This window comes from Acanthochromis polyacanthus, chromosome 2, assembly GCF_021347895.1.
Source record: "Acanthochromis polyacanthus isolate Apoly-LR-REF ecotype Palm Island chromosome 2, KAUST_Apoly_ChrSc, whole genome shotgun sequence".
Taxonomy (NCBI): domain Eukaryota; kingdom Metazoa; phylum Chordata; class Actinopteri; family Pomacentridae; genus Acanthochromis; species Acanthochromis polyacanthus.
The window spans coordinates 12,522,038-12,548,164 of record NC_067114.1 but is presented as its reverse complement, the minus strand read 5'-3'; the positions used below and the strand labels follow the sequence as shown (position 1 = coordinate 12,548,164).

The 26,127-nt window shown below is 38.8% G+C and overlaps 1 protein-coding gene across 2 annotated transcripts; it reads left to right on the top strand.

The window, feature by feature from the left end:
- The first annotated feature begins 2 nt into the window (after positions 1-2).
- On the top strand, positions 3-22,227 carry ap1g1 (adaptor related protein complex 1 subunit gamma 1). Of its 2 annotated transcripts, XM_022200807.2 has the most exons (24): positions 3-126; positions 6,376-6,579; positions 6,688-6,812; positions 7,128-7,269; positions 7,424-7,520; positions 9,007-9,083; positions 9,498-9,506; positions 10,784-10,879; positions 11,176-11,256; positions 11,347-11,445; positions 11,527-11,582; positions 11,679-11,792; positions 11,894-12,034; positions 12,408-12,462; positions 13,078-13,200; positions 13,336-13,425; positions 13,547-13,671; positions 14,075-14,179; positions 14,320-14,461; positions 15,242-15,368; positions 15,867-15,971; positions 16,142-16,302; positions 17,306-17,404; positions 17,550-22,227. In XM_022200807.2, exons 2-24 carry the CDS (start codon positions 6,379-6,381, stop codon positions 17,649-17,651), a joined length of 2,472 nt encoding a protein of 823 aa, XP_022056499.1. In that variant the 5' UTR covers positions 3-126; positions 6,376-6,378; the 3' UTR covers positions 17,652-22,227. The 2 variants fall into 2 exon arrangements, with proteins under 2 accessions (XP_022056499.1, XP_022056500.1); XM_022200808.2 differs by lacking the exon at positions 9,498-9,506.
- Positions 22,228-26,127: the final 3,900 nt, after the last annotated feature.

The window sequence follows — 26,127 nt, the reverse complement described above, 5'->3', positions numbered from 1 at the left end:
GTGTAACCCTCCGCCTGCGGTAGATGTGCTGAGGCTGGAGTAGCCACCATTTTGCATGTCTAGTGTGTTCCTCCCTCCATTGCTAATAGAGACGATTCCAGTTATTTTCTGGTATCATTACGGCTAGTAAGTACATTTTACGAATCGTATGTCGGCAGAAATGTGTTAAAATAGCTTTACGTGTGAGTAATGGTCCGTGCTTTGATTGTATCTACGTTGACAACTCTCACTGTCGCGCTGCATAGGAAGTCGCAGCCCTCAGTGCACCGGGGTTGTGCCTGTCAGCAGCTAACTTAGCTAGCATAGTTAGCTTGCCTCATAGCTGTAGCCTTGCTAACTACCTGCTGGGGCTAGGGATGTGAAGCTCTGTAGCAATGTATGTTGTGTGGTTGTCCATAAAGTCTTAATCATCGTGACAACACGTAGTAGAAAATTTATATTTTATCTCTTTCTAGCTAGCTTGCATAATACGCATTTGCCTTTAATTCGGGTAGTATTCGGATTAGGTAATACAGAAACAAACGGTTGGTCAGGTGGCTAGCTAACGCCACAGAGAACTCGCTAGCTTGATAATCCAAATGCTTCGAGAAGGCCTAAACTGCATCATGTCCTGATCAATCGGCGATCAGAGTCAGGTGTAATGGCCTCTGGTTTCATTTCGACAATACTGTAGAATGGTACAGATGTAAACTGTAATTTAGCGAAATAATGTCAACCAAGGTGAAGCTACTGCTATAGTGTCAACCCAATATGTTGCCCTTTCTTTCTAGATACCTGTGTTTTAGCTCGTAGTTAGCTGGTGTTTAATAGGTGTAATTTTCAATTTTTAAGTAACGTCAGGCATATGCCGTTTGGCTGCGAGCTTCGTAAGGAAATTACACTTCCCTAACATTTGATAAATTGTAAACATTTCACCCATAAGCCAGCGTTCCATTTGGATACTCAGGAAGCTAACGCTAGCTAGCTTAGTTTGTTGAGGACGTGGACTCGATTTTGCCATAGTTTCCCAAGATAGTTACTCGCTATTGACAACGCCTGAATGAAAAAACTTAACATTCAGAAACAGCATTTTAACATTCTGCAATCGTCATCTGTGTGTCAGTCTTTGTCATAAAACGATTAGCAGGTTAACCTCAAGGAAGTCAACTGTAAGTAGGAAGTGAACAAATGAGGGTGACGTACAGTACTGGTGATTCCTGCACGTTTGTTAGATTCGTTTTTCAGTGCTAGACTCATTCGCTGTGCGTTAAGTTTACCACACTGTCTACAAAAGCTGGTGCTGCTTGGTGCAGGTGAATCAAGCTGTTTTCGGGTCTTACAGCATTGGAACAACTGCATAATATTATGCCTGAAACAAGATAGCAATGACCTTAATTAAAACCACTTAACCTCTACCTCTGCTGACTGTAATATAGTGTCTTTGTATATACTTCACTAGGTATATTATGTGCTGTCTTAGCAGTTATCAGTCACATGGTATTGAAACAAATTCATACCAGGCATTGTGTGTACATATCAGTGTCCCACACAATATAAGGTGAAAGACTTACAGGTTTGGTCTTAGCATTCTAAAAAATCTTAATATGTGAAGACTGCAGCGTAGACTGAGCAGTGCATCTGTCTTGGTAGCACATGTGACTTGAACAGTAACTGGTCTCCCAGGTTTTTTATTTGTTTTTCTTCGTCACAGTAACAGCAGCCCCACAAAATCAGTGGGAGAAGAAAGTAGTGTAGGAGTCAACATTAGTTGCTTTTTTTTCAGTAGTAGTATTGGTTTCTTTGCAAGGTTTTTCTGCTGACTGATTTTTGACCTGACAAAGTCAAATGACTGACTGACTGTTTAGGGTAACTGACAGAAAACCTGTTTTTTACACAGCTAGTTCTTCTTTGGACCTTCATTATGGCTCCATCTGTTGCTGGTTGGAGATCTGTTCAACAGTGGGAGCACCTCAACAGTTAAAATTTAGCTCAGAGATGGCTCTTGCTCAGTAATAGCTTTACTGACCACCAGGCTTTTAACATAAACTTGGAGTAATTTTGCATGCATTCAGCTGTGTCTTTCAACAGACGGAGAACTGGTTTGTGGTAGTAGACCCTAGTGTCTGCAAACAATGTTAAACTTACAAGCTAGCTAATGTTCGACCATAAATGTAACAATCTGGCAGACTTGTAAATCGACTTGTTCTCCATGTTTGAAAAGCAGAAAACCCTGAAATCTAAAGAACCATTAAGGTTTGGTAAAATGTTGGTCAAAATATTTTGACTATCAAATATATTTCATATCCTCTGCTGAAGTGTAGAACTCAATATTTGAATGTGCGTGTGCGAAGTAGGGTATAAATGTAAAAGCTGACACAATACTGGTTAGATAGCATCGTTACTCATGTCTACTCTTTATTGTTAGACGTGTGCACTTTAGTGTTGCGTTTTAATGTGATGTTATCAATAGGTTGTAGCTATGCAGAGGTGATCCTGTAAAGTTGGTAATGAAATATAGAATAGGTAATTTGCTCTGACATCATATAAGTGCATAGCCAAGGCATAGATACATTAATGAAACAATATGTATTGTCATTTTTTAGGAGTAGTACCTGTACATGTTCTACACATATTTGAGTTACCTGATGATCTTTTTGTCTAGTTTAACTGTGCAACTTCTATCGAACAAAGAGCATAGCAGTAGATGTTACATCTGGGGTTTCGATTCCTAATGATTCAGACCTCATAGCAATTAGCAATCTGATGGAAAACCATTTAAAATGGTGCTCTATCTCTGGATAGTGTGATGTCTGAGTCAACAGGTTGACTGCTCCCTGTGGTACATAAGAGGTGTGGCATGCTTTTTACTTGTTGCTGGTTGTTAGGCTCTGAAAGCTAATGTAGGCTGGCTCCCCAAATCTCATGAGAGGAAACGCTTGTTGTGAACATTTCACAGGACATGCAGAATATGCCTATGGACGATATAATGCATCTGTGTCAGGAAAGGTTTGGTTGACTGTCTCGGCTTTGCATTATTCCTGATTATTTGTTGGTGATAGGTATGTGTTGTCCACTTAGCTTTCATATGCTTGCCATATGACCCATAAAGATAGTCAGGTTTGGAGAAATTTACTATGTGAGAGGGTGGTTACTCAGAGATGCTAAAATGAGTTTGTCTCAGAATTATTGTTTTGTTATTGAAAGATGCACCTGTGATGGGTTCAACTTACTTTTGTTGCAGGGTGTAGACCTACACCGTTTGTCACACTTGGGTCAGATAAGCCCTGATACACCGAGTCATTTTTTTCGACACAATCTTACAATGATTGTTCTTTGCGGTCACCACCTAAATCTGTAGTATGTGTAAAGAAATGTTTTCTTATCTGTAAAATAAGGCAAAATTCAGCTGACCTATTGAATAAGTTCACATCTCCCCCACACTGTGTTCTTTCTCATCCATCTATTATGTTTTTGAACTTTTAACCTAAATACACAGTTTTACTTGCCAGCAGTGGCAGTAAAGCATGATGAAAGGTTTGGACAGTAAAGAACAGGTTGTGTTTTAATTGTAGAAGAATGCGCTGTTGTGCTGCAATTGCAAGAATGAGGAACTATAATCAGCTCTCAGCAGAGGCCGGATTTACCTTCTTTAATATGTACACATTTGATTATAAACACAGCAAGACACAGGAGCTATGATTTACGAAGCCCAACAGTAGGCCCTTTCAGCTAAGGTAATTTAAATGGTGTTAAGGCAGACATTAGATCTCTGCCTTTAATAAAGCTTGGCCTTGCTTGACCACCCACCACACTTTTCTTTTATCACAATGAGTTCTTAGATTCTCTACAAACCACCTTATTCAACAAAGGATGTCCTCATTCTTGCTGTGTCTGGATACTTATTTCACTCAACCAACTGGCATAATTAAAAAGATTTTCTTTTAATCTCCTCAGTGATAGTCGGTGATGAAATGGCAGGGAGTGTTTTTTTCCTTTCTCTATCTCTTTGGTCATTCAGATAAAAATATTGCAAGTCAAAGGTAGCTGTATGTTAGGACTGATTTATAGTTGATGTGAAGTTCATTTAAAGCTCATTTCTTGCAGTCAGCTTAATCTATAGATGTTCAGGAAACTTTCAGAGAATGTGTCATGTGGGAATAAGAGCCAGAATTGATTTTCCATGCAAGGCTCTGTGGCAATTAGCCAGCTCATGACCTAGTAAGATTTACATAAGTCTAATGGCAGGGCTGTAGTGAGAACAATAGCTGTAACGTTACTGGGTAAAACTTTTGCTTACGCACGTAACAGTTTACCAGAGCCACAAGATAAATCTATTTTTGGTACTACATTGCTTGTAGTGTCGTCTGTATGTGCCTTTGAAAACCATAAGAGAGAAACTCAGTCGGCTAATAGAAAACTTCTAATCCCTCTTTTCAAAGTATTTCTTGGATGCTTTGCATGACAACTGGAGGGATAAGTTCTCACTTGACTACAAAATGAATAGGAAAATACATTTGTTAGGGTAGCCTGTTGGAAAATTCACAGCTCCTTTTTTAGTAATGTAAAAACTGTCTATTGAAAAAGCAAAACATCTGTCTGTTTGTGTGACACATTTTATGATCATTGAAATCCTCTACTACTTAGTATCACTGAACCAAGGACAAACTTCTATGGTTGAATGCAACTCTGTTAAGGTTATAGACGTGCTTTTATAAAATAATAACTGATGCAGTTTCACATGTTGAAGAATTACATTATATGCAAGAAAGGTTGTGAAGCAGTGCTATCCACTTATTAATCGCATCATAACTTTTTAGGGTCTCTACTAGGTCTCATCTGTCAAAGTCCATTGTGTTCCTGTCTACCAAACATCCACTTCAACAGTGGGTAGTTAGATGGAGAAATGGACAAGTAATTACCATCGTTTCTGTTGCTGTAACAACTTAATTATGTACTTCATACTACTAGATAAAAGGTCTCCATGAAATGGGAGACAAAATGTACCTTTCTCTAATTAAGGAGCCACCACAAATAACTTTGCCGTTTCATTATGCAGCTGAATTAGGATGATTGTAATTAAAACACTTAAATTGTGTGCCAGCTTTTACTGTCATATTTATGAACATTTTGCCTAAATGTCCTAAGTAAAAAAAAAAAAAAAAATCTAAATGGGATGCATTTTCCAAAATTCATGAAAATTAGTGTTCAATTCATTTGCTTAGTCAGAATACAACTTTCAACCCTTGAATCTGCACTTCCAGCAGACGAATGCATTCTTGCATATTAAACGAGCTGAACTGACTCGCTCCCACATTTCTTGCCTCTTTCATAGAATTTTTTTGCCTTGGTGATCATGAATTGGATTTCAGTTCAATTTTATTTATATAGCGCCAATTCATAACATAAGTCATCTGAAAATCTGTTAATTCTAGATCCTCTACAAGCTGTTAGAGAGTGCTCTGGCTCACAAGAGACTTCACAGCATATTCAAACATCCATAATAAATTCTATTTCTTTTTTGGTAACGTAAAAATATCATTATGAAATGTACTGTAATATATTTTTCTTGTAATATTTCGGAGTTAGATTTAAACGCCTTGTCCTGCATTATTGAAGAGATTGTTCATCTTAGATTCTGTGAGATGCGAGCTGCTTTTCAAAGATCACAACTGCGTGATAGAAGAGCTTTTTCTTTCTGCTGTCTTGCCTATGTTCGTTGCTTTGAAGAATCAAGCTTTGTAGCTGTTGGATCTGTTTTTTGTAAATTGTAATTGGTACATACAAACACAGGAGAATTTATTCCCACAACTAAGCATGTACTTGTTATAAATATTTAAAGCTCTTCCCCTGGCTTAAAGCTTGTGTGCTCTCAGAAGCTTCTCTGTGAGGGAATTGAATTTCACCTGCTATTCTCCTTTGCCTCTGCACTTTTAATTCTATTAAAAAATGCAGTTCTTGAGGGGATTGTCATATCTGCTTCCAAGTAAAATCTCCGTCCTTTTCAAATTTTATTTTTGAATTTGGTCTGTTAACTTTTAAACACAAAAATATATATTTTTTTCTTCACTTACCCTGGTTTAAATCTATGCACAGCATTTCAGCATACAGGAAACCTGGTTATTTGAAGGAATACAATTAAAGTCTAAACTCAGAAAATGTGGTTAAATATACTTCTGTTACTTCATAATTGTAAAACCTTCTTTTGCACCAACTATTTCATTGCATGAAGGAAGGCATATTTGATTAAGTGATACACAATCTTGTAGCATGACGAGTTTTATTTTGATCAAATTTTCTTCATTAGAAGAGCAGCTTTCCTGTTTTGATTCAACCTAGTCTTGTGCCAACCTCAAAGCAGTGGTTGCTAACCTGTTCCTTTCCTTTTGTGTTTTCCAGAGAATGCCAGCTCCGATCAGACTGCGGGAGCTGATCCGGACTATCCGGACAGCACGAACCCAGGCAGAGGAGCGCGAGATGATCCAGAAAGAGTGTGCTGCTATCCGCTCGTCCTTTAGAGAGGAAGACAATACATACCGTTGCAGAAATGTGGCAAAGCTCCTTTATATGCACATGTTGGGCTACCCAGCACACTTTGGGCAGGTATGTTCGGGATAACAACAAGACATGCTTTTTACGTTTCCAGTGGTTATATTGTCACAAAGTTCACACCCCTGGATTGTTTCCTAACACACTGACTTGTTCTTTTAGCTGGAGTGTCTGAAGCTGATTGCATCCCAGAAGTTCACTGACAAACGAATAGGTTATTTGGGAGCCATGTTGCTGTTGGATGAGAGGCAGGATGTCCACCTACTAATGACAAATTGCATTAAGAAGTAAGTGGAAGTCACATTCTTAGGTTAATATATTTGATACTTGGCTTGTTAGATGTTATTTGTAAGACGTGATTAATGTTTGATTGAGACCTGTGTTTAAGTATGCTAATTAGGACACAACCCCAACACCTACTAAACCTTTTATCCAAACCATTTGTTCTCCTCTATTATAGACTTTTTGCTTGTTTCTTGCCAAGTCCTCCTTCTTAATAATTTATCTTAATGTTTTCCTTGGATTTTAGCTTTCAGAAATTGTTCTTGTGTGTGTACTTCTGTGTTTCCGTGGCTTATTTTTACTCCTTTCTCTCACACCAGTGATTTGAATCACAGCACACAATATGTCCAGGGCCTGGCCTTGTGCACTTTAGGCTGCATGGGATCCTCAGAAATGTGTCGTGATCTGGCAGGAGAGGTAGAGAAGCTGCTCAAAACATCCAACTCCTATTTAAGGAAAAAAGTAAGCTGCACTGTTGTCTTGTTTATATGAATTATTTTGTGTTTAACTATTCGGAATGAAGAATAGGCATGCGTGATGGAGTTACATTTAACTCTCAGAAACTAGATATTGTGTTAAAGGTTGAACATTGTCTTGTTTAAATATTTGTCGACAGGCAGCGTTGTGTGCAGTTCATGTCATCAGGAAGGTCCCAGAACTCATGGAAATGTTCCTTCCAGCCACAAAAAACCTGCTGAGCGAGAAGAACCATGGTAAGTGTAAATAGTTTGTCAAGACACAGTTGCTGGCTCATGGGGAAATGTGGATGTCCGACACAAAGGCAGACTTCGTTCTATTTCCTGTCACTCAGAGCTTTGTTCAGAACAGCTGGGCAGCTGATGTCCTTTCTGTGATGTCCTTTGTGGAGGATAGTGGAATTAATGAGTCTGTCATAAACGTTAGGGTGTGTGTGTGTGTGTGTGTGTGTGTGTGTGTGTGTGTGTGTGTGTGTGTGTGTGTGTGTGTGTGTGTGTGTGTGTGTGTGTGTGTGTGTGTGTGTGTGTGTGTGTGTGTGTGTGTGTGTGTGTGTGTGTGTGTGTGTGTGTGTGTGTGTGTGTGTGTGTGTGTGTGTGTGTGTGCGCCGCCCCCCCCTCCACATATGGAAGATAGGCAAAAGGAAAAGATTTTTTGTAACAGTACTTCAGCTACCTGACCTTGCAGCAATGCGGTAGCGATTACTTCAGATAAGTTTAAAAATGCATTTATTTGGTTGCTGTTTTTATAGATCATTATCATCTATACTGCATTGCAAAACATGTAGAAGTAGAAGATGATGTGCTTTGCCACAGACAGCTAGTTTTAAATTCGCACATGCGAACGTGATGATTCATAACTAGACCACAATCTTGTATAATGTACTGTCACTTGCAAACACACAAACTAATCAATGATGTAAACAAGTTCTTTCAGTTGTGCTTTCAATTTTGAACATTTATTTTAAGAATGTATAAATATTACATATTTACAGCTGTAAACATCTGTTTAGAGTTTTCAAGCCTTTTTGTGTATCCGTCTGACTTGTCAGTCAAGAACTCATAACTCCTGGATGTTGGTAAATGTCTCGTCTTGGTCTGTGGTTGCTGTTGGTTATAACAGTTGTTGAAAGCAGGAAGATCATTTTTAGATGTCCTTGTGAATGCCACATTTACTTGTCAAAACACTCAGACTTGATTCTTCTGTAGAGTTTGAGTGAACGTGTCATTTAGCTCAACCTGCACATTTGTCTTGAGTCAATTGTTTGTGTTTGAGCAATACTGTATCTCAGAACCCATTTGAATGTGACAGATAAAAAATATTAGAGCTTCTCAGTCTTGGGATATTTCTAGTCCTACAGCTGCCAGAAAAACAAGAAGAACCATTAAAAATTTTAAGCAATTTTTACTTTGCTTTTATCTGGCTTAAATTTTAATAGAGGTGAAAGTATTCTGATTTAGGAATTAATTGTCCTTGTTAGTAAAAAAAAAAAAATAGTATGCTGTGTAGAGTTTATCTGTAATGAGCCTTTACTCACTACACTTTTTATTTCATCATTGTTACTGAAAATAATGGCACCCTACAAAGTAATATTTTTTTCAACCATAGTGCTGTTTTTGTTCTAATTGTCTGGCAAAAAATCCAATAGGTAATGCAGAGAGCATAACAGCTCTTTCCGACATATTTAGTCAAAGCAAATGACTTTCACTTTGCCTGTTCCTCCAGGTGTTCTCCACACATCAGTAGTCCTCCTCACTGAGATGTGTGAAAGAAGTCCTGACATGCTGGCCCACTTCAGAAAGGTACAAACAGATTCTCTTCCTTAACTGAGCTACAGTACTTACTTATGCATTTGTCTTAAGCTCACGTCACATTTCATTCTCCCTTTGCGTACGCATTTTCTTTTGTTATAGCTAAGCTAGGCAAACATGTTGAACTGTTTGAGGTTTAGATTGCGCTACAGGTTACCTCTGCATTCAGTATGTCTTAGTTTTTTATCTCCTACCACTGTCTTTTCCTCTTGTATTTCAACTGCTGCTGTACCTCTCCTTCTCTAGGTGTAATAAAACTATGCCAGAAGCACCACTCCTCATGCTCATGATCTGAACATTATTTTAAGCTCTCTGAAAGTAAATGATTTCCAGTTTCCCCTCCCTAACATCTACTTCATATTTTTTCTGTCATTTGTCTTCGTTACAATTCCTGCATTGTGTTAGAATGAGAAGGTAAGAGTACATTCTGATCTCATAGCTGGTGCATGCTGTAAATAGTAATCACTTCTCACAGTCACCTCAGATGTAATCAGATTTGTGTTGAGTAATGTCATGTTGTGTTTTAATTTAGAATTTTGATTTCGTTAACTTGTACGGTGATCATTACTATGTCAGTGTTTTGAATATTCAAAGAGTTTTTGGTCCATTTGTCAGACACATTTATCACTATTGTTTTGAATGTCATTATTTGCCTAATATGGAATTCATTTGATCACCGTCTCTTTAAAGGCACTCAGGTGGGTGTGTTTTCACATGATTGCCACGGGTGTTGTCACCAGGAGCAGATGATTTTTATTGTATCTGTCTAGGTAAAAGGGAAGTTTATAACTGTCTCAGTCCTGTGTAGTTGTGGAGAGGTGGCTTTTGGTCTGGAGAAAGACTTAGAGTTTGGCAGAAGTAGTTCTGGAACATCATGTAAGAAAGAGAAGTTTTCTTTTTGCTTTTTAAAATCCCACTCTGGCGTTTGGGGATGCTTGTTTGTCATCACACCCAACAGCAGAGAAGATATATGGATTTCATTTCTGCGCGTCCTGTAAAGTGATCTGGTCTGGAGCGTGTTCAGTCTGGTATAACAGAAAAACTGGACGCATGCTGAAAGCAAAAGTGGAATGAATAATCCCCTTTCCAACTCCAAACATATTTATTTACATGCAGCACTCAGTATTACGTTTAAGAATATGCTCTCTGCTACTAGTCTTTGTGTTATTTAGACTAAATGCATTTTGGATCTGTCACTGTACTGGATGCAAAGTGTTGAAAAAAGTCCAGGCAAACTGTTTCCCAAAATTTTGGAGTATTCCTTTAAGCAAAATTTTGATAACCTGTTTTAACATAAAGAGTTTGAAATTAAATAGTTTGCAAATTGTATTAGACACTAATCTTGTCTGTATAGTTTAGCCATGTTCAGAAATGACGGAAGTGTATATGCACATTTTCTTTTTCTCTCAATCCAAATGTTCTAACCTAATATTTTTGTACAATCAAGTGTTGATTTTACAACCTAAAAAAACAACTAAATTTTAAAGTGCTACTATACTTCAATAAACAATAATTCCTTTCAATTCATATATAAATTATTTTAGCTAGCTGCTACTGTGAATGAGAAATGATTAACCTTAAACAGTAATGAAATACAATGTTGTTGAAATGTTGAAAAGCAGAACATTTATAGGACGCACACAAAATATTGACACCTTTTCTTTTCTCCTCTGTTGTTGGTGTTTTTGTAGCTCGTTCCACAGTTGGTGAGAATCCTGAAGAACCTAATAATGTCTGGATACTCTCCTGAGCATGATGTGTCAGGCATAAGTGACCCTTTCCTGCAGGTAAACCTCCCTTCTTATTGATGCAATACACCCCACCACCACCACCACCACCACCACTACCCTCACCCCCAAGAAAGTCCTCATCTTTGCTATCACAAATATTTCATTTAAGCATGCAACGGCACACGGATAGATGAAGAAAGTTATTAAAGTGGAAAAACAACCAGGATAACGGCAGATTAGCTGCAAGCAAGGATGAGGACAACAGAAACCAGAATTTACCTGTGACAAATAACAAAACAAATCACAATTTTTGAGTAAACGGACAGGACTGCACATTTGTTTACATTCCTTAGGTGCGGATATTGAGACTACTGCGGATTTTAGGCAAGAGCGACGACGACTCCAGTGAAGCAATGAATGACATCCTTGCACAGGTTCGACTTTGAAATTGTCTTTGCTTAGACTTTAAAGCTTTAGCTGAATTAAGTGTTATTTTGACAAAGTCATTGTGCGTACAATTGCAGGTTGCAACAAACACAGAGACAAGTAAAAATGTAGGCAACGCAATCCTGTACGAGACTGTACTGACTATAATGGACATCAAGTCTGAAAGTGGACTGAGGGTGAGTTAATTCAATTTAAGAAGCCCTTGATAGGAGCACTATCATCTTTTCTAGCCTACCTAAATGCCTTTTTTCTTACAGGTCTTGGCCATTAACATACTAGGTCGCTTCCTTCTTAACAATGACAAAAATATAAGGTAATTAACTCACCTGCCATATGAGCTCTTTCAGCCATAGGGTAACTTAACATGTTATTAATGCTTAATGATATTTCTTAATTATCCATATTCCAGATACGTGGCTTTGACATCTCTACTAAAGACGGTACAGACAGACCACAATGCAGTGCAGAGACATCGGAGCACCATTGTGGATTGTTTAAAAGATCTGGATGTGTCCATCAAGAGGTAAAATCCACAGACCTTGCATTATTTTAACCACAGTTTTGCATTTCTCACGATTTAACCTCGTTCTTTCTGACCTTTGTCTATTTTTCATCGCTGTGCAGACGTGCAATGGAGCTGAGCTTTGCTCTGGTGAATGGCAACAACATTAGAGGCATGATGAAGGAGCTGCTCTACTTCCTGGACTCCTGTGACCCTGAATTCAAAGCAGACTGTGCATCAGGAGTCTTTCTAGCCGCAGAGAAGTATGGCACCGACACGCAGACTTCACTATACGCTACAACCAAGCTCAACGATTTGTAGTTAATAAAACGTCCTGACCTCATCACGTGCGAGGTTGTAAATAATTTCAGGTTTTAGTTTTCTTTCCTACTTCAAGCACAGAAGGTCTAGGTAGATAGAAGTCTCTGTAATCTCCATCAAGCTAAGAGTTTGTGATACCACCATGATGGCTCGTGTGGAAATGCTGAATGATGATACAATGAGTGATCCATCGTCTGACAGACCATGTTGATACCATTTATATTCTGACAGCATTCATCTCCTGCCTTTGTAGAATCTAGATCGCTTCACGTATTTACAGTTTCAGTCCTAATCAATGTGTTCTTTGTGTTACAGATATGCCCCTTCGAAAAGATGGCACATAGACACCATTATGAGAGTCCTGACAACAGTATGTGTATTACAAAAACACTCCACTGCCTACAATGCTGTTGATTGTTGTTTAGTTTTGATTCACTCATATTACTACAAGTGTTTCATTGAGTACTACAAATCAATACAATATTATTTCTTCTTATTTTTACTGTCACATTTAAAAAAAAAAAAAAAAAATGAGCACAATGTACAAATCTTTTCATGAAAATAGGACTTTGCATCTGCATTTGGTGCATCTCCAGACACAAAATGTAAAGAACATGCCTCTCTTGCTGAACATGTGCTTATTGATTGAGGCTACAGTTCACCAAGGTGACTGTGCAGAAACAACTCTAGAAAACTCTAAACTCTTCCCACTAAGTGAAACCAGGCATTCCAATTAGAGACTTAGCCAAATTGAAAGAAATGTTTTTGTCTATATGGGTTGTTTTCCGTGTGTGTGAAGCAGGCATTTTCCCTTCAATATAGCAGTTGTTCGTGTTCATTTAATTGAGAAGCCATAATTGTGATTAATATTCAATTCATTGTGCAGATTTAGACTGTAGTAACAGGCCTCTGCAGCAAACATTGATGTCGCTTCACTGTGCAGTTTAATTTGCATTTCCCATTGACATCATCCTCTACCTTACAGGCAGGCAGCTACGTGCGAGACGACTCTGTTCCCAACCTCATCCAGCTCATCACTAATAGTGTGGAGATGCATGCCTATACAGTACAGAGACTTTACAAAGCACTGCTGGATGACATCTCACAGGTTCGTGCTGTTCTGGTTTGGATCATGATTAGATTTGGAGTGTCTTTGAATGATACATAATGCATTCTCTCATTCACATTTTGTATTTCAGGCTGGTTACTGAAAGGCTGACTTGTATTTTTATGTGTCTTGTAGCAACCTCTAGTGCAGGTAGCGTCCTGGTGCATAGGAGAATACGGAGACCTGCTAGTGTCTGGGCAATGTGAGGAGGAGGAGCCCATCCAGGTACAACTGGAAGAATGTTTGCCAAACGTTTCACAGACACACAAATTGAAGACCACACAAGCCTAAGAGAGACACTCAGTCATCAGATATTGCGCTGTTCTTGTCTTCCTTATAAATTAAGGTGACTGAGGATGAAGTTCTGGACGTGTTGGAAGGCCTCCTGGTGTCCAACCTGTCCACACCTGTGACCCGGGGTTATGCACTGACCGCCATCATGAAGCTGTCTACTCGCTTCAGCAGTGTAAAGTAAGTAATGGCTCTTTGAAATAAGCCTTGGTATCCCCTAAGATTTTTATGATAAATATTAAAAAGTGCTGTTAGACTGCTGTTTGTAGTAGATGTGTGTGAAACAAGATGGTATAAGCTTGAGTTGGAAAAAATGTATTACACGCCTATAAACAATTATTTCCTAAATTTAAACATGCATTTGGCTTTTATGTTATTATTATGCTCTGAGAATGTTACAAGCAATATGAATTTTATGTATGGCTTAACCTGCCTTATTCAAGTCTGACCCGTGGTATGTATTACCATTTGAAAAATGACCCGGGCTTTGCAAATATTTGGTTTTCAATTTGGTAAAGTTCATTATTCACAGCCACTTCTAATGTCCCTTGTTTACCTGACACATGTCAAATTGTTGTTTCAGCCGAATCAAGAAGGTGGTTTCTATATATGGCAGTAGCATCGACGTGGAGCTTCAACAGAGAGCTGTGGAATACAACGCGCTTTTCAAGAAATATGACCACATGAGGTGAAACTGCATTTCTTTCTCCTACAAAATTTGTATCTCATCTGTCACAATGACACTCTACCAGTGAGAAGTTTGGGGAAAAAAAACTTAAGTGGTTGAGTTTGGTTCATCTTTTGTCTCTGTATGTTTCTTGACAATAGGCCAGCTCTCCTAGAGCGAATGCCTATTATGGAGAAAACTGCAACTAATGGCCCCACAGAGATTGTTCAGACAAATGGGGAGACAGAGCCCTCTGTGGTGGAATCAAAACACCTACCACCTGTCACACAGCCGAGCAACCAGGTGAGCACTGTTTAAAATCATAACATTAAAAAGAACAAGTTAACTGAGTACTGTTTCTCACTGTAAGATCTAGTTGTCTTCAGTAAACTTAAGCTGGACATGGACAGCATACGTTTTTATTAAATGGCTGTGAAGAAAAAGGTTTTATTTAAAGGGGAACTTCGTTTTTTTTTCAACCTGGGGTCTGTTTTCATATGTCATTTCATACGTGTGAGTGATGGAGAAATGAATTTTCGACATAGCTCCAGTATTTAGCCAGGCAGGCAGCTTAGCAGCTCAGCTAGCAGCTCAGCTAGCAGCTCAGCTAGCAGCTCAGCTAGCGAAAAGTATGGGGCAACTTGCCCCCCGCGTCAAAGTCCGCCCTAACATGCTTTTTTCCCCGCACTGACCGGCTCGGATAGTCTCAACGAGTGTCCCACAACATACTAGAGATGAGAAGTGAACGAAAACCTCCACATTACCTGGCGATCGCTCTTTGTTGTGGTCTGTATCCAAATCTCAGGATGCTAGAAAGCAAATCTTGTTCCGAAATCGCGTGCCAAAACACCGGTTTTGGCGTGAGCCTAGCTAAATACTGGAGATATTTTGAAAATTCATTTCTCCATCACTCACATGTATGAAATGACATGAAAACAGACCCCAGGTTGAAAAAAACCGAAGTTCCCCTTTAAGTCTGTTAATAAATTAATAAATCAAGATGTTTTTGTACAACTATTGTTATTTAATATGATGATTTTAATACAGACATTTTATCATGTTTGTGTTGTCCTTGTTGCCCAGGCTAATGATTTGTTAGACTTGCTCGGTGGTAATGATGTGGTGCCAGTAATCCAGACCACGATGCCCACCAAGCCTGCCTCAGCTGGAGGAGAGCTCCTTGATCTGCTGGGTGACCTCTCGCTAAGTGGTAGGGTGCTCTGTTGAAAGCTCTCCTTTAATCCTTATAGACCACAGCGAGGGCCTGGTATAAACTTTTGTTTGCCACCACTGTGAAGTTCAACCCATGTTTGTCCCTGCTCACTGCGTGGTTTTGATAGAAGTAAATAATTCTTGCTGCAGGTTTACATCTTAATGGATATCGGTGGTGACTTTTTTTTCCTTCTAGACCAGAAACAGTGCTTGTGGTGAGATAATCAAACAGTAAAACAACAACACGTTGTCCACCATGTTAACTATCAGTGCTGTGGTAGCTGCATTTACTGAGGTGAAAGGGAATTATTCATCAAAGTGTTTCTGAAGTATGGTTTGTTCCGTCAGTGATGTTTGAATGTCATTTGCAGCTGATTATGAATGAAACTTTCTCTCTTTTGTTATGCTAGAAGATGCAGAGAAATAACATATTGTATTTGACATCACAGTTTAATCATGTCCTCTTAAACCCTGGTGTGTTGCTCTCCCATCCCAGGCGGTCCACCCCCTGCTCCTGCCCCCTCAGTGCCCACTTCCCAACCCCCTTTCCTCTTGGATGGCCTCTCCTCACAGCCCCTGTTTAATGATATTGCAGCTGCAGGTGAGAGTCTGCTGCCCCCTTTGTCCATCCACTACTAAACATACAGTAGTCTATGAAGTTGTCCTCATGCAATAAAGCACTTGTGTGTATATCTTGAACTGGCAGTGAAAATATAAGCTCTTGTATCTCTCAATCTTTTGACTATCTGCTCCTCTTAACTCTCTGTCTAGGTATCCCTCCCATGACAGCATACAACAAGAATGGTCTGAAAATAGACTTTACATTTGAGAGAGCTAACCCCAACCCCAACATCGCGGTCATCACCATCCACGCATCCAACTCAACAGAGGCAGACATGACCGACTTTGTTTTTCAGGCTGCAGTACCAAAGGTAAGCGGCCACGATTTGACACTAATATTATGTGGCTTAAATATAATACGATCCTCTGCTCTGATGCAGCTTCACAATGTGAAAGGTCTGCAGTTGTTCACTGGAGGATTTAGTCATGTTCAGTGCCATTAATGTGGATGTCATTTATGCACAGTTCACAGGAATGTTGCTAATATTGGTTCTGTAACCTGAAAACATTGCTATTCTTGTCAGCACCAGTGAATAGTAATCATTAATAGAACAGCAATGTCTTTGGTTTTCTTTTTATCTTTGGCCAGAAACCGTTCCAATTACACGATGATTGCTGCATTTTTTTTCAAAATTCTTTTTGCTGTTTTTTAAAATATATTTGCAGAAATCTCCTTCTCTAAAAAATGCAGAAAATGCCCCTTGTTGTTTGCTGCCCATATGTTTTTTTTTAAATCCTCAACTTCTCACTATAGTCGTATTTCTCTTTATTAATAGGTGCTGATTTTAAAAGTAATAGGCAGTTCCACTCAGAATTGTTCAATTTTTGATATATGAATGTTGAAATCTTTGTAATCACGCTTGGCTTTACAAGAAGAATATATGTGTAATGTCACCACACTGTCAGCCAGAAAATACTCTGTAAGTATGCCTTTAGGGAACTACCTGTGACTATCTCTTACTTTCAACTAGCTATTACAGCCTCCAGTATTCACAGGGCAGCTCAGACATACCACCACTGGCAATTTCTATTCTGTTTTTGCCTAGGCAGAAAAATAAACCATAAACGTGTGTCGTAGAGATAAAAGACCATGAAAACACTGTTTGTGTGACATACATCGCCTATTTTACAGTCAACGTATCTAATAAATAAGCTTGAGAAGTTCAGTTAGGTCTTTACAGCTGAATATCCATCAATTGTGGTCAGTGGCTGATCAATGAGAGCATCTCTATTTTAAACTACTGTACTGACCCCATTTCTCCATGGGTATCATTAAATTTTCATCTAACATAGTGTCCCCTATCTGTTTGTCAGACATTCCAGCTGCAGCTCCTCTCCCCTAGCAGTAATGTTGTCCCAGCACTCAACCAGGGAACCGTCACACAGGTCATCAGAGTCCTCAACCCACAGAAGGTCAGTTTGTTATTCACAAATTGCATTTGATCAGTTTATGTAGATCTTTAATGGACACTTGACACTCACTTAAGACCTGTATGATCTGAAATGATTTGCACAAATTTCCTCTTGTATAAACACGATCATCCTGATGAAATTTCAGCAACAGCTACGAATGAGGATCAAGCTGACGTATACCCTCAAAGGCTCGGCTGTGCAAGACCTGGCTGAGGTGAATAACTTCCCCCCTCAGTCCTGGCAGTGATGAGCTGCTCCCGTCGCTCTTAAAAGCCCCACCAAGGGAACTATGAAAACGATTTTCCTTTCACCTCCCACCTTTCTTCCAACGGATCCCCCTGTGACGTCACTGCAGACCGCTGCCCTCGAGTTGCATGGGAGGCAGCAGAGCATTGAACACAGGACAAATATACAGATGCTACGAAGACCCTATTGACTATTGACATCACGAGAATAATTGGGTAAACATATCAATCAATGAACTTTTTCTCTTTTCTTTCTAAATTGGTTTCCACAATCTCTTTCCTTAGTAGTACTGTTTTCCACACACATCCTCTGCCCAGCACCGATACCACCCACGAAAGCACACACACGCACACACCATTCACTGTGGTACGCTTTCCCTCTCAAGTCACTGTAGAGAAAAAGTGTTGCCCACTAAAAGCACTGCAGCAGCCATAGTTTGATTTTAAAATGCAGTTGAAGCACTTTGCTCCCTTGATATTCCCAATTGGCTTTGCATTCAGATTTTTATATGAAACTTCAGCCCCACAACGGCAGCAGAAAAAGCTTCGAAAGGTCTACTTAGTGCAGTCATAAACTTGTTGGATATTTTTGACCCTCCACATCACGAGTGATATAACTTGTCAGAGTTGTATTCATTTTGAATTACATTAATTTGCTCCAAGCATGTTTGAGCATCATTAGGATCACAATCGCACCTGGATTTCAGCTGGAAGGGGATTTTCTGACTCTGGTAGTAGGCCTCTTTTATCCTATGTTTCTATAGGAATTCGTCTATATTTGTTTTGTCACATTTGAACATAAACAGATCCAACATGCCCACTTTGGTCACCTGTGGGTAGATTCGGAGAACATGCTCAGATCTTCCCGGCTCTCATCTCATCTGAAGTGAAGTGACAGCATTTAGATCTGTATAATAAATTCAACGGTTAATTGCTTTGCATAGTTTGAGGTTGTTCATTCATTATTTTCTATAGAATCTAGGCCTGAAATTTATCTGAAAACAAGTCGATTGCATTTGAGTTAGAGATCTGTGTTTTAAGCTTTTCCTGCATCTGTATCCTCAGTCTAGCTTGCAGTTTAGTTACATTTCAGATTTGTTTAACCTGGTTGCACATACATGTAAATTAAGCTTGTTATGAATGTAGTTACATGCACTGAATGCTTCTCTTCCCCCCCCCCTTCTTCTTTTCATGTCTTCTTTAACGGGGACTCTCATCTTATTGGCACTATTTTTGTGAAAGTATGTTTTATTTCTTCAGTAATTTGACTTAATTTATGCCTGATATCAAAGTGATGTGCCTTTCTGACTTAGCTAGATAAAGCCCCTGAACTGTTGAGTCATGTATGAGCTTCGTTTGTAAGTCTGAGTGTGATGATCATGTTCAATCTGAGGGAAGTGGTCTTGGAAGGTTTTGAATTGGTATGTCACTTCATTTAATTTTACGTTTTCACTTCTATGTCTAATATGAAGTTAATTATCAATCACTGATTAATACCGGCCCACATGGACGTCCACAGTAATGTCTTTATTCACAATTTTGACAAAAGCATAAATGATAGCTACATGATTCAGATTCTTTATTTAAAATGCGGCAGGTTTTCCATTAAAACTACCTGTTGGATGAAATAAGAAATCCTAAAAGCAAAGCGCATCTCAGAAGATAATGGCAGCTAATAGATATAAACTTTTCATAAGCCGACAGTGTTTTTGAAAAGTCCTAAATGTGTTTTTCAAATATCACTAAGACCCCCACCCCACCCCCAAAAACATTTAAATGTGAGTTTGGATCACTCTGAGAGGTACTGGGACAGGTTGTTCTGTGGTGACTGTTTGATGATTTCCGTATGATTTCTTTGCTCTTGTCTTCTCCAAATCAGACTTGCTGTCGGGCACAGTAACCTTAATACCTCACAATGTTCTGTCTTTCTGTTAACTTTCAGTGGCAGTAGATTGACAGCTTTGTTTAGTCACGAATTGCAATCAAGGGGGGAGCATCTGCATGAGAGAAACTAACAGTAGTTTGTACATCTCATTGCTTAACAAACCTTAGCAGCTCTGCGATGCTGTGTTGAGATCCTCAGATGTTCAATCAGGCTGTATAATTCTTTTCACTATGCTTCACTGTCTTCTAACTTCTGTGACCAAATCAGAGAGACTATTAGCTTTGGAAATATTTTTGAGCTATGATATGTGTATATGGAGAAAATTATTTCAGTTTAACTTTTTTCTGTTGTTGACAAATGCTATATTGGCTTTTTTTTCTGTACATATTGAGGGCTTTTACAATTTTGTCTCTTGTACTATCTTTCATCCTTTTTTTAGATACCATTTTCTAAAAATTCCAATTATTCACAATGTATATTGTCTAAATAGATCTAGTCATCATCAGTCTATTAAGACTTCCCTGTATCATCACTCATTCATTGTAAAAGATATATGATCTGCTGCCTGTACATTGTATATAGTTGTAAAACAAACGAACGCTGATCAGATTAAATAAAACCCACACGAAGACTTAAAAGATTAGCTAGAAAGTATAATTGTATGCATATATGTACAAAAAAAAGAATCTTAAAAGGATGCAATTGAGCTGCATTTGATTTACTATTTGTCATACTTCATTCATGATCGGATGTGTCTTCTTTACTTCTTTTACAAAGATAGCTGGTGAGTCAGTAGGATACTTGGTGGGGTTCCTTTTGGGTGTTGAAATAAGGGTTGAATCTGAACAGATGTCTGAATGATGTACTGTACTACTGAGAAACCTAAGCACAGTGCTGCACAGCGGCAGAAGTTGCACCTTGCTCCATCTGCTTCCCTGCCTCTCGATCGCCTCACGTTCCCATGCCCTCTTTTGAAGAGGAGCAGATTACTTGCCAAGATGCAACTCTTCCTTCTGGCCTTACGTGCACTCTTGACAATTCACATCTATTAAACTCTATTCAACCTACAAATTGCTTTGTGAAATGAAGCCCCTTGGTTTCGGTGTGTTCATTCTCTTAGTTGCCTGCTTGTCTTTTCGTCTGCCATATAGCACCTTCCTAAAAGCATCCTATCTCAACTAAGCAAGCAAGGCCGCTGCTAGTGCTACACTGGGAGGTTTTTAACTTCACTGTGATTGATTTTTTTTTTCCCCCCCCATTATGGCCAGTAGGTTTAAACTGGTGTAGAATTTTTATCAGGAAATGAGCTGATAGAAATCTGAGATATGTACGTCCCTGGGTCGGAACAATACAGTGCATTCTTCAAGTTTCTTTTTTTTGTGGCTTCTCGCTGACGTTATTCGTGTCTGCATGGCATGACTTTGAGTTACTCTAACACATCATGTGAAATTAATCTGAGCCCTTGCTTTTTTGAAATCCAACTTTACGTGGTTGTAAATCATGGCAGGACAGGATGGAGGAAGGCAACGGGGTGGACTCTTATTTATAACTTTAATCCAGTTCTGCTTCACCAGTGCTGTAACAAAACCTGGGGAAAGGCTGTGCTACGAGCTAAAAACCACAAGGGGGAGCTGTGCAAAATGGAAGGCTGACGGGATGGGAAAGGAAGTTTCATACGTCTATTCCTGAATGTTTTTGTGTTGTTTGTATTGTCTTCTTCAACCAGTATGTACCCTTGTTAATCACATCAGATCATTTCTCTCAATGATACAGTAATCCATGCTGTTTGAAATGTACAAATGGAAATGAACCCTACTTAAGTGCTTTGGACGCTGTAACTTAAGAGGAGGAAAAGAAACGGAAACAAAAACCCATCAGCGGTGTGGTCAGTGATGTGTGTGAGTGTGTGTGTGAGTGTGTATATATCTCAGAGAGAGCAGATAATCGCGTTTGAGAGAGCGTGATGGTGTGCAACATGTCTTTTATCCACATAGGACATGATTTTTTGGCTGCAATTTCAAACTTCCAGCTTCTGAGCTGCATGTGAAAACCAGTGTAAATAATGCCATTTCTACTCTTGACCTGAGACTTTTTGAAATGCAAGAAAAGTTCAAATGATGAGATTTGTCACACCACCTTCATGGGTCAGTACTAACATGTAGAAGTTGTTCAGATAGTGCTCACGATACTGTTAATGTTTTTAAAGAGGGCGTTGGAAGTGCACATCTGCCATTTGGATTAATTGGATAATTGATTTTTTGTTTTTTTGTTTTGTTTTTGTTGTTGGGGTGAGTTCAGTGTATAAAGGGCTTGGAAGAGCATCTGAATTACCGTCATGTTCACTGTCCCTGCTGAATCAAAAATAATGCATCCACTGTATTTTGAAAATGAGATCTGTAAACCCCTCCCCCGCCCACTTCCTGCCCTGACTGAAAACTAATCTGATTTGTTGGGGGAGGGCGAAGGCATGAGGTTCACTTTTTTTCCGTCAAGTTTGACACGTTGAACTGTATCCCAGTTCCGAGGCTTCAAGGTGAGTGTGAATGTCGGACTGAACATATGAAGTGATGATTAAAGATGAGAAGTTGTAAACTATTAAATGGGATATTTTCAATTTATGCTGTGTATTCTTGTCTTTGGGTTGGAGAAAACGATCAAGCGAATAAAAAGTCAAATAAAAAAATCTAGCTCAACTACGGTAGTTTGTTTTCTTGGTTCGGGTTGGGGTCTGTGTCTGGTCTGATAAAAGTGAATGAACTTTTTTTGGGTATCCCTGAGGGATGAATAATAGGGAAAATTACAATGAGAGATGATATAAATGTGTCAACTGTTAGAGATTTTGCTTCATTTTTTACACTGACTTTCCCTTCTGTTATTTATTTCTACTTAAAAGCAACCCAATGTCCATGTTGCAAATTAATGAAGAGAACTGCACACTGGAAATATTGTATTAAATTTATTATAATGGCCAGAAATGTCTGGATTTCACTGAAGTCTTACTATATATATATATATATATATATATATATATACACACCGTAAAAGATGTTGTTCATGATATCCACTCCTAGTTAAAAATTTTTTTTAAATTATATATGTATCAGTAAACGCATGATAATCAATTATAAATTGGTCATCTTTTCACACTTATTTTGCACAGTTGTTAGGTTCTTAAATGTCAGCATATGTATTATAATATGTACAGTGCCTTGTGAAAGTATTCGGCCCCTTGAACTTTTCAACCTTTCGCCACATTTCAGGCTTCAAACATAAAGATACAAAATTGTAATTTTTTGTCAAGAATCAACAACAAGTGGGACACAATCGTGAAGTGGAACAAAATTTATTGGATATTTTAAACTTTTTTAACAAATAAAAACCTGAAAAGTAGGGCGTGCAATATTATTCGGCCCCCTTGCATTAATACTTTGTAGCGCCACCTTTTGCTGCAATTACAGCTGCAAGTCGCTTGGGGTATGTATCAGTTTTGCACATCGAGAGACTGAAATTCTTGCCCATTCTTCCTTGCAAAACAGCTCGAGCTCAGTGAGGTTGGATGGAGAGCGTTTGTGAACAGCAGTCTTCAGCTCTGCCCACAGATTCTGGATTGGATTCAGGTCTGGACTTTGACTTGGCCATTCTAACACCTGGATACGTTTATTTGTCAACCATTCCATTGTAGATTTGGCTTTATGTTTTGGATCATTGTCCTGTTGGAAGATAAATCTCCGTCCCAGTCTCAGGTCTTTTGCAGACTCCAACAGGTTTTCTTCCAGAATGCTCCTCTATTTGGCTCCATTCATCTTCCCATCAATTTTAACCATCTTCCCTGTCCCTGCTGAAGAAAAGCAGGCCCAAACCACGAGGCTGCCACCACCATGTTTGACAGTGGGGATGGTGTATTCAGGGTGATGAGCTGTGTTGCTTTTACGCCAAACATATCGTTTTGCATTGTGGCCAAAAAGTTCCATTTTGGTTTCATCTGACCAGAGCACCTTCTTCCACATGTTTGGTGTGTCTCCCAGGTGGCTTGTGGCAAACTTCAAACGAGACTTTTTATGGATATCTTTGAGAAATGGCTTTCTTCTTGCCACTCTTCCATAAAGGCCAGATTTGTGCAGTGTACGACTGATTGTTGTCCTATGGACAGACTCTCCCACCTCAGCTGTAGATCTCTGCAGTTCATCCAGAGTGATCATGGGCCTCTTGGCTGCATCTCTAATCAGTCTTCTCCTTGTTCGAGGTGAAAGTTTAGAGGGACGGCCGGGTCTTGGTAGATTTGCAGTGGTCTGATACTCCTTCCATTTCAATGTGATTGCTTGCACAGTGCTCCTTGAGATGTTTAAAGCTTGGGAAATCTTTTTGTATCCAAATCCGGCTTTAAACTTCTCCACAACAGTATCTCGGACCTGCCTGGTGTGTTCCTTGGTCTTCAAGATGCTCTCTGCACTTTAAACAGAACCCTGAGACTATCACAGAGCAGGTGCATTTATACGGAGACTTGATTACACACAGGTGGATTCTATTTATCATCATCAGTCATTTAGGACAACATTGGATCATTCAGAGATCCTCACTGAACTTCTGGAGTGAGTTTGCTGCACTGAAAGTAAAGAGGCCGAATAATATTGCACGCCCCACTTTTCAGTTTTTTATTTGTTAAAAAAGTATAAAATATCCAATAAATTTCATTCCACTTCACGATTGTGTCCCAATTGTTGTTGATTCTTGACAAAAAAATTAAATTTTATATCTTCATGTTTGAAGTCTGAAATGTGGCGAAAGGTTGAAAAGTTCAAGGGGGCCGAATACTTTCACAAGGCACTGTATATGTATAGGACATGCAGAGACAAGTTGGCCTTCATGTATAGCTGTTGAGCTGCTTCACTGTCTGGATCCTGGTTTTGTTAATGTAGGATCCCCTACAAAGTTAAATGTAAGCTATGAAATAGCCCTGTTACTTAAGAACTAAAGAATAAACAGGTGTGTAGCTGGCAAAAATTGACCCAAACTTCGCAAAAATTATCCAGAAAGAGACTAAGATATCTTGAAACTTGCCCAAAGTGACAGAATTTGCCCAAATGATACAAAACTCACCAAAACATCTTAAAAATTACACAAAATGAGACTAAAATTGCTTGAAACTTGCCCCAAATAACACAAAATGTGCCCAAAATGATGCAAAAAAATTGACCAAATCATCTCAAAAATCACCCAGAAAGAGACTAAAATATCTTAGTTTCTGTCACTTATTTGAATATTTAGTTCTCCTGTCTAGTCTGCATGTTGGCATCACTATTTGTCTCACAAATGGTGCCACCAATCGTGAGAATTACGTTAAACTTTTTCATGTAAAGTCATTGTAGTGAGGATGCTCCACCCAGTTTACCAACCAAAGGGCTTTCATTCCATTAAATCCTTGGAACTGCCAGTTTCTTTGTTCCTGTCATACTTTTATTCACTGTGAAGTCATTTTATACCACAATATAAAGTCCTGCTCTTACATGAAAACAATAAAAACATTTCAACCATGACCAGAAGTAGAGAACTCAATGACACAGAATGATGTAAATCATCAAAAAGAAAAAAAGTTGAGTTTTTTTGATGATATATTTTAAATGATGTATATATATTTTTTCAAAGTGGTGAAAAGTGTTAGCAATACTTGGGGAAAGAAATGGTGGCTTTATAGCATATGCTATTAATATTATACTACCTCTACAAACCAGATTTTTCTCAAGCTACTCTGCACATCAGCCCTAGACAGATGTTTCACCATGCTGAATGCATCTTTCAACAGCTTGCTGGTCTGTATGCTGTTTTTGAGCCATGCTGCTGTATGTTCTGGTTTGTTGTCAGCCTCTTTCAGTTTCTATACTCACCTGCTCTCTCTGTAAACACGGGCTGCAGGTCAACCAAAAAGTCCCTAAATTTTTGTCATGTCATTGTTAGTCATGTCTTCTTGGTAGCAGGAGAGAGCAGAATTTTTTAAAAATTTTTTCATAGAATCTGGAATTTTTCTTTAAAAGAGAGAGAGAGATGAAATAAGTTTCAATTTAGATTTTTTTTTTGAGTGGGACTGCACATCACATGATTATTTCAAGGACCTTTGGAAAGTTGGAGATGCATTCATTATTATTGTTTTTTTTTTAAAATCAGTTTTCGGCTCTGATTTTTTTAAAATAAGCTAGATAACATACCTTTCATACCTGCTGCTGGGTTTCAGGATTCATAGAGTTAATTCTGTGGATGTTTCACATGGTACCCCAGGTTCAGGTGATCCAGTAGGGGGTGTAGGGTCAAACCCTAACTGTGGAAATCGCAGAAGTTCCCCCAAATCCTAAAATCGGTGATTTTGTTGATTTATTAAAGAAACTGCAGCATCAGATCAACATAGCTTGTACAAAAAAAGCATATTTTGTATATTTAGAAGACTCTCCAAGACATAGCAGAAAATGGCATTGAGTGTTGTATTAGTGCTAAAAAATCAGCATGATAAAGACTGCACATTCAACCTACAAATCCACTAAAGAGACGCCCAAATCGTGCTTTGAAACTCTCTCATTATTCCTGTGAAGCCTCTCCCCCTGGAG